This window comes from Oryza sativa, chromosome 9 (assembly GCF_034140825.1).
Source record: "Oryza sativa Japonica Group chromosome 9, ASM3414082v1".
Lineage (NCBI taxonomy): Eukaryota > Viridiplantae > Streptophyta > Magnoliopsida > Poales > Poaceae > Oryza > Oryza sativa.
The window spans coordinates 25,931,049-25,940,145 of record NC_089043.1 but is presented as its reverse complement, the minus strand read 5'-3'; the positions used below and the strand labels follow the sequence as shown (position 1 = coordinate 25,940,145).

At 39.2% G+C, this 9,097-nt stretch overlaps 1 protein-coding gene across 2 annotated transcripts; it reads right to left on the bottom strand.

The window, feature by feature from the left end:
* Positions 1 to 1,161: 1,161 nt before the first annotated feature.
* LOC4347749 (serine/threonine-protein kinase STY46) lies at positions 1,162 to 8,159 on the bottom strand. Of its 2 annotated transcripts, XR_010735101.1 has the most exons (17): positions 7,834 to 8,159; positions 7,577 to 7,691; positions 6,326 to 6,417; positions 6,060 to 6,173; positions 5,819 to 5,873; positions 5,554 to 5,664; positions 4,733 to 4,786; positions 4,475 to 4,650; positions 4,282 to 4,389; positions 3,607 to 3,680; positions 3,337 to 3,512; positions 3,094 to 3,223; positions 2,748 to 2,843; positions 2,398 to 2,478; positions 2,246 to 2,299; positions 1,632 to 1,766; positions 1,162 to 1,559 (listed from the first exon to the last, which is right to left on the bottom strand). XR_010735101.1 is itself a non-coding variant. In XM_015756133.3 (16 exons), exons 1-16 carry the CDS (start codon positions 8,121 to 8,123, stop codon positions 1,479 to 1,481), a joined length of 1,812 nt encoding a protein of 603 aa, XP_015611619.1. In that variant the 5' UTR covers positions 8,124 to 8,159; the 3' UTR covers positions 1,162 to 1,478. The 2 variants fall into 2 exon arrangements, 1 of the variants encoding a protein (XP_015611619.1); XM_015756133.3 differs by lacking the exon at positions 3,094 to 3,223.
* Between the last annotated feature and the right edge of the window lie 938 nt (positions 8,160 to 9,097).

Sequence of the window (9,097 nt, the reverse complement as noted above, 5' to 3'; positions counted from 1 at the left end):
ATGGTAAACAAAAATCAGATTACTGAGATTGGTTGACCTACAACCTATGGATCTCTCTTCTGAATAAAAAAAATTCTAGCAGGCATTCCAGGAATTGCATGTTTTCAACATAGTGAACCTAACTATTTATAGACAAAATTGTACAGCAAACTATACAGAGCATCCAACATGCGGAGGATTATGTGCTTCCTTTTTCCTGCTCTGTAAACGCCTCATACATGGAATTCCTTGCAGCTAACTGCAATTTGGCATTGGTAAACATGCATGTTAATTTGGCAGTGCTACATTACTTGTAAGACTGCAAACAGAAGTTACTGCTTGTGTAATAACAATTTTCGGTTCATTATTTGCCGGTAATCCATTACCGCATATTTTGTTAGAGATCTGGGTAAAAACTAGAAACCGAGCAATTGGCTATTTGGCCTTGACAAGGTTATATAACACCCACAAATCATTTTCTCCACCCCCTTAATAGCACATAGAACTAGTGCATTAAATTATGTTGAGTAGCTCAAGCAGAACTTGCACACTTCAACAAGCATAGTGCCTCCATGGAGTAGAAGGTGATAAAAAAAATGCATCTGGAGGGGAAGGGTAAAAGCGCTCCACTGTCATATGCAGCTGAACTGCCACTTTATTCATTCCTTGCTCTGCTCATCAAAGGGGAAGCAGAGACAGTTACGAGAGCAAAAAAGCAATGCTAACGATGCAAGTTTAGTATCAGAAGCTGCTACCAGTACAACCCCGTATAAGCTCAGAGGGCCACTGAACGGCAGTAGGAATGATCCACGTTGCCATGTCAGTAGAGAACGCACTAATAATCTTTTGTCGTCACGGCAATGCGAGGAAAAATCTTGGCACCAGAGGGCATGAAACTTTTGCTCGACCATTGTCACGAGCAAAGCTGAGCATGCAGTGCCTTGTTTCAGATCACAACTTGCAGGCTATCTGCATTTTTTGTTCGCACTCCTACACACCATGATTGACAGAGCATGTGGGCATCATTGTGTTGAGACATCCTTCTTGAACACAAAATTATTTAGAACCTGACATAGACATAAGAAACAGGACGGCACAGAACATTATATTGTCGAAAAAGAATTCAGGACAAAAAGTAAGCAGTAGGTAGTAGATAGATAAGCATAGCTAAACCACAGGATCTGGGAGAATAATGCACGCCCTAAATCTGGCTTCTTATTCAACTACAAGTTACAACTCGTCAGTAGAAGAATCAGGTCAATAATGTACACTTCACAACAACTCTTCCTATGTTACAGCTGTAATGGAACCCGGAAGTTGTACACCAAAAAAATAGTATGACAACAGTTAACACCTTGATGGACTTGCATCTGAAAATTGCTCATTAAGTCGACTGCAGCAGTCTAATCTCAATGTGGCGCTGCACCTGCCAAGGAACTGACGCTGATCTTTTTCTCAGGCCCTTCCATATGGAATGAAAACATGTATTCCCACACCATTTAGTGCCCACGCCCCCTCAAAGCTGAAAATAGTCCGCCCAGTATTTTCTCCTTGTGCTTTCCATCATGCTCATCACCAACCTGCAACATTGGTTCACAAGAACATAAACCTTCAACCATTTAAGTTAGTATGCATTAAGTTCAATCACAAACCTCCTCTGCTATTCTCTGAAGAGTTTCTAATATTTCAGAGAAATCTGGTCTTTCAGCAGGCTCCTGTTGCCAACATTTCTGAAGAAGCTCAGAAAGTTTTGCATGAGCATTTTTTGGTATTGTAGGCCGTAATCCCTGCAAATGAGGGTTACCATATTAGAAGTGGGTTTCCGTGCTGTAGACGGATATATAATTAATATTCTTAGTTAAGAACTTTCACAAAGGGTTTCATAACCAAGAGCATATTCATATTAGTATTTCACTATATTAGAATGTCTTTTATCTGTCAAAGAGGTAAACAAAAACCCTGAAGAAAGAGAGCCCCAATGATATTTTGCAATTTTCACTAGTGCATTTTCCATAATTTTCTGAAGCTGTGTTTGTTAAATTATTTATATCTCAAACATCTACTACATGATTTCTTGGACTAAAAATAACTCAAACCAATCCATGTTATCCATGTGCATTAGGCCAAAATATATGTGCATGGCAAAATCCCTTATATTTGTGTACCCATTATCAGTCTCATGCAATTATTTGGTTGGAAGGATAAGTTCCAGTTCTAAACAAAATAAAAGAAGACGACAGCATGTAGAAAGAAAAACAATGTTCACCTTCTGAACCACACCTACAGCTGCTTGTAATGGTGTCAGGTACTCATAAGGAATCTGCACACAATAGGTTGTTATACCAATTATAAACAAGTCTCAAAACAATTGATTCAGAGTTACGAATGAATGGATTAGCAAGTGACAAACAAAAGTACCTTCCCTGTGAGCAGCTCCCACATCAAAATTCCAAAACTAAAAACATCGGCCTTGTGATCATAGGGCTTGTGTTCTATAACCTACAACAGGTAAAATTTTGTGCGATGATAATGTGATATACGATCTGACAACAGAATAGTAAACTGAAGCTGGTTTACAGCAATTGCAAACTTATGATCCAATTTGGAAGGTATATTTTAAATTTTACAGCACTAAAGAAAACAGAAAACAAATATTTTGGGGCATAACATTAATAACCAAGTTCCACCTAAACAATATAATAAACAGTAGTTTGTAGAGTATAATGCTAGGACAGTTAGTACTAAAACTATGTCAATGGGTAAATCACCTCTGGAGCCATCCAACGATATGTCCCTGTTTCAGCAGTCATTACTCCAGATTGAGCTTTAACACGTGCAACACCAAAATCAGCAACCTTAACTGTCTGCAGGATGAAAAAAACCAGTGTTTCAGATAAACCTATCCGATTTTGTTATATAAATCACACATTCAAAGCCAAAAAAAAGTTTGTATTAACGCTACAATTCATCATAAAGGACTTCCAAGTTACCACAAGGATATGATTCCCCTGTAAACCGTGAGTTGATTTTTAACAGTGATGGCAAAGTTCGGGTAGTTAAAACCAAATTCCAGTTAACAGAATCTGAAATCTGAATTACAGGTGACTACTTTACCGTGGCTACTTTTCTCTTCAATTTTCATGTGAATATTGCTTGAAAACATTGTTCCATCATTTTCCTTTTTTTTAAGGAAGAACAAGAAGTCGGATACCAATGCTTGACGCAAGATTTTCAAACGAGGTAGCTGGAGAAGTACCAGTTGAAGTGAATTTGATAGGCAACAAATTCACTAAAGTAAAAATAAAATAAGGGACACGAAGCATTTGTATTATGGAGTAATTTCCCTACATTACTTACCCCATTTTCATCCATAAGGAGATTAGCAGTTTTCAAATCTCGATGAATAATATTGTTTTGGTGCAAGTAGCTCATGCCTTTTGAAACATCCATCACAACTCCAAGTAAAGCAGGGAGCTTGAATACACCTTTATGTTTATGCAGGTAATCATAAACACTCCCACCTGACATATATTCTGGAGAAGAGAAGAATACCAGGTTATTTTGTTATTACAACACTCAAAATAAACAAACAAAAACTCGCAGTGCTAGAGTTTTCCGGTTTCATACCTGTGACTATACATAGATTGGGGGGTTTAGTGCATGCACCAATAAATTGTACAACATTCTTGTGGCGAACCTTCCTAAAATCCAAAATATATCCCCATAAACTTAAAATCTGAACAGATAAGAACATAGCAGAACTAATGGAAGACAGCTTCATAAGGGTGATGCAGTTACAAATAGTTATAGGTAATACTCCCTCCATTCACAAAAGTTACACATATTACTTTTGACACCAAGACCAAAGAGAAATTAAATCACTTTGGATGTTACAAAATCAAGGAGTGAATGCAAGCATGCAACCAATGAGTATTTAGATGACTCCTTGGGTTCTAATAAAATATTTAATTTATCTCTTCATTTAAGTCTTGAATGCATAAAGACTACAAATAGGAACAACTTAGTTGGAAAAACTCAAATGTGAAATAGGTGTAACTTTTGTGGATGGAGGGAGTAATAATATGAACAATCCATAAGCAAACAAAAGATTGATATAATAAGACACTGGCAGCAAATAGCGATTGAACGAATGCATTTCAGCTATGAAGTCATTCAGCGCAACCATGGCTTTTTTTTATACGATATCATTCATGGTAGAAAAGAAGAAACAACACTTAATGGGATAAAATAAATATATTACAGAACAAATAAATGACAAACAGAGCAGATCTTGTAGCATACCTCATAATATATACTTCCTGGGCAAATTCACGCTGCATGTCCGCATTTATCCTCTCAGGTTTGAGCACTTTGATAGCAACATCTTGGCTGCAATATGTACCCCGATAACTGGAAGAAAAACAGATTGGTTAAGTGACTCATCAAAGCATAAATTGGACTTTTTCTTTAATGATAGTAATCAACAAGCACTCACAGATCACCATATGATCCGGATGCTACTTTATTCCCAAACTTGAGTAGCTTTACATCAATCTCCCATTCACTGGCACCATCCCTAGGTATTTCAACATGGTCAGCTGCTGAATTCTCCCCAATCTGCATATTTTCAACTGGAGAAGACCATGAATGAGTTGTAGACCATCCCTGCGTCTGTCAATTCAACACCAAGCAGAAAATAAGCATGTGATAACTAAGAGCGGAACCACAATTAAGTAGAAACTCAGTGGTTCACCTCATCAATCTTGCCAATTTCTTTCCGTACTGATTCTATTAAATCCTCAGTTTCCTATAAAAATAAACAGATAAGCAAACGTTAAACAGTAGAGAAAATATTTAGAACAATTATGGAAATCAGAGGTATTTGCTGGCTCATCTTTTGACAAATTGTTTGATTACAAAACTGTTGGGAAGTTAGGGAATACCAACATCACCTCCTTGAATATAGCAGCATGATCCACAGTATTAGTTACAGAATGTTGAGCATATGTGCAAAATGCACACACTAATTCCATCAGAAAAGTTTAACTCACCAACCATTGGACTGATAACCTTAAAATGCTACGCTATAAATTATCATGTACTCGCTCCATCCATAATATAAGGGATTTTGGAATATTATAGAACGGAGGGAATAATTATCATCACATCAAACATGCTAGACCTCACCAGGCTCTCATGAAAGCACAAAACGCATCTTCATCAATATCAGACCATAAAGTGCATTCTGATTACATGTTTCCGTTCAAGTACATATGCTACTCAATTGTGCAAACTAATGTAGTTCCACATGCCTAGTTAGATATCAGATAGATTTGTACAGAGAAGAAAGAAAAATTATATGAAGCATGTTATGGTTTCCATATTCTCTGATAGTCAAATGCCCACGTCATTTGTATGACATGTAAAAATCTGGTGATGGAAAATGTCCACCAATTAAAATCATAGAAAAGTGTGGTTCTTTTTTCTACTGCTGCAGGTAACAAGTGCACAGCGATGCAAGGACATCATCATCAAATGCGTAGCCAGCATAGTTCCAGTAAAATGTTCAAATACCTCATCATGCCAACCAACAACAACAAAGACATCGAGTGAGTAGCCATCATTTGTTGAAAACGCATGTGCTTCTTGAATGTTTAGACCAAGTTCGCCAAGCAGCGATGTGAGCTGGATGTATCAGAGAACATGGTATCAGTTAAAAAGTACAAATTGAATTTTAGCTATTAACATTTAATCAAGATATAGACCATGAAATGTATCAATAAAGATCTTGAACATATAAACTGTTCCTGATGGAATCTTCAAGCATGCATAGGTTTACCTCGCTAAGAAGCTTTGGTTTGTCAATGGTGGAGAAGGTGATTTCATGCATGGGTCTGTAAGGCCACAAAATACAAGGAAATTATTGTATGCTGCAGGGAAATAAGCACTTCCATAAGAGAAATGCAACAATTAAGATTCCCAATACCAATGTTTACTCCCAAAATATAATTATTTAACTTGAATATGTGGTATTACTAAGATTAAATAGAGTCACAAAGGTACCAGCAGCAGCGACTAACCTGTAATTGACATTATCTGAGGTGCTATCATGGTCTTGTCCTTGGGACTTGCTAGCCTCAAGAGCAAGGGCCTCAAGATTTGTAGATGAACCAAAGGCAGGAGGAGGGTGAATGCTGAATATAAAATTACATATTAAAACATGTTAAAGGCAGGAGGAGGGTGAATGGTGAATATGAAACTTAGATATTAAAACATGTTAAAGTACAATATTAGTCATATGCAAAACCAAAGAAATATTAAGCAAACGATGAAAAGGCACAGGTACCTCTGTTGTCTGTTCAACAGCCTTGAAGCAACCTCCTCCCCTGCAGTGTTTGAATCAGCATCAGTCTGATTCCCATCAAGAATTGGAGACACCTAATGAATCAAGGTCTTCCAATAAGGATAATGGTAAAAAAAATAGTAGGCCTCTACAGATTGCTAATATTAGTTTAAGAGTCCTAAGAAAACGAATATCTAATATATAAAAAGTAACACGTCATCACTTAGAAAACAAAAGAACAGCATTGACACTGTCAACTAATGAAAGCATAGATGCTAGCCTTGAACAAGTCAATCAATGTTCACGGGACTAGCCACAGAAAGTGTAGATGTAAATGTTCATATTACTTTAACACCAAAATGCACATCACCACCCACAAGAATAGAGATATCTGACTATAAATTAAAATTAGAAAAAGGGCAGGGTTCATATAATGTTGAAACTTTTCTTTAGTCAACGAAACACTGAGCCTACATACAATATTTTCTATTGAAAGTTTGGAACATCCAGAACTCAAACATGAAATTTGTCAAGTACACGCTACACAGCATGTCGAGGCAAAACCATAAGGTGATTTTCCTATGTTGGTAAGGAAAAGAACTGAAACAAAGTGAGACAATGAAAACACTTGCACTGCCTTCAGTGATCTTCCAGAGTGGAGTGTTCATTTGGTCACATGTTGCAAAAGTCTGGTTGGTTTGTAAGAATTGGTGCTTTAGATGCATTTTGGCCTGGAACACTGATATTTGCCAGTGGTATTAATGAATCTGAACATAATGAAAGGATTTCGTTTTTATAAAAACAAATGGAACCAGGTAATAAAAAAAACGATGTATTGTTGGATCAACTGCATATCCGATATCAAAAGGTACTGCATGTCTATGATCCAATATTTGATGGAAACTAACTGCAGCTTAAAAGCTAATCAGAAGAAACTTTTCAACTTTCTGACTTAAAAACCAAATTACAACCAGATAAAATCCCAATTGACTCACGCAGTGCAACCTTCGTGCTGATGACTTAATCAGAGAGTGAAAACAATTTGAAAAAGAGGAAATGTCCAATGGGAAAACTGGCCCCCAACCAAGCAATTATCAGCAAGCAGTCAAACCATATAATTTCGTGACCTTAAGTCAAACTATATGATACTGCGAAATTCGCGTTCTGGATTGCCTACAGTAATTGCATCGGTGGAGTTGAGAATTGCCTCCCAAAAAACTATGAGATGGTGACGAAGTCGTAGGAACACCCCACCTGCACGGCCCGCACGGCGAAAGCCGGCCGCTGCGCCGGATCCTTCGCCTGCTCCAAGAGCCGCTTATGCGTCAGCACGTCCTCCGCCCTCTCCACGTTCACATCCATGGCGTAACTGCAACACCAACCAAAAACCAACCCCCCAAATCAGTTCAGGCCGCCGCAGCAGCAACCGCAGCATCATCATCAACAACAACACCAACACTGCCGCGCTCGATTCGCGCCGCCGCAGCAGGGGGGGTCGCTCGCGCACGCACCGTGCGGGAAGGCGGTTGAAGTGGTTCCAGAGCTCGTCGTCGAAGCCCTCGCGCCGGGCCTCGGGGACGCCGCTGTCGTGGAGTCGGCGGAGCACCTCAGTGTACACCTCCAGCTTGTGGCGCTGCTGCTGCTGCTGCTTCCGCGCCGCCGCCGCCGCCGCCGCCCCGGCCGACGCAGACGAAGACGACGACGTGGCCCCTCCACCGCCGCCGCCTCCACCACCACGACGACCAGCGGCCGACGCCGCCGCGTGGCTTCCGCAGCTCTCCGCCGCCTCCTCCACCGCCATTAGCGCCGCCCTCTAGGTCTTCGATCTCGCAGAATTAGGAAAGGCAAGCGGGCGAAGAGGGCGAGAAAATATTATCGTGCGCGATATTTTTTTTTCTCAGGAGAAGAAAAAAAAATAAATCGGAAAAGCAAGCAGCGGCTGTGGTGGAGGAGAGAGAGAGATAGACTGGTTGCTCATGTGTTTTTATAGCAGCCACCTCGCCTGAATTTTCTCTCCTTTTTAAAGAGAAAATCTCCAGGGAATTTAAATTTTGTTTTAAAATCAAGTCGAGCGATTTAAATATTGTAGTTTTTTGAAAGGAGTGAGGAGTGACGTCAAAGTTTGGTTGAATTTTGGGGATTTCCGGGCCGCAACAAAACGGGGAGGATGGCCAATTCGGATTTGGATTTGGCTCTTTGGTTATAGTCAGGCTGTTCAGGTTCAGTGTGCCATGTGCTTCGCTACACTGTAAGATAGGATTGTATATTGTTCAGTCCTGTTCTTCGCTGGATCTCTAGTTCAACAAGGAAGAGAAGCTGGAATGGGCTTTATTCATCTGGACTTCTGGAGGCGGCGATCCTGACAACGTGATCTTTGTTTTGAATACTGTATGTTTTATGCTAAAAAATGGGTATTCAGCAAATCAGAAACTACCACACCACATAGACACAAAATGTCACACCGAAAGCACCAGATATGAATAACAACATAAATAATATATCTCATGATAATATTTGGTCATTGACTTGCCATGAGTTCGATTTTCCGCGGCATTTTCTCGTGGAACATCTTGATCACATATCTTACCAAGATTATGAAAGAAAAAACTAACTTTCAAATAATTATCAAATCTCAGTTAATCACAAATTTTCCTTTTTCTAGTTTTCAACGAGGGAGACTCCCCACCTGAATACATTAAACGTTAAGGTAAATTTTATTAACCTTGAGAAAGTATGAGGTATCGTATTTTTTGGTGTAAAATTTGGTAGCTCTAG

Bases quoted from the DNA above. Each gene is read 5' to 3' on its own strand.
- LOC4347749 (XM_015756133.3), bottom strand. From the start codon at position 8,123: ATGGCGGTGGAGGAGGCGGCGGAGAGCTGCGGAAGCCACGCGGCGGCG. The intron at 6,418-7,576 runs GTGGGGTGTTCC...TTGATTCATTAG, and splicing joins TCGCCGTGCGGGCCGTGCAG to GTGTCTCCAATTCTTGATGG. The intron at 5,874-6,059 runs GTTAGTCGCTGC...GTGGCCTTACAG, and splicing joins TCAGATAATGTCAATTACAG to ACCCATGCATGAAATCACCT.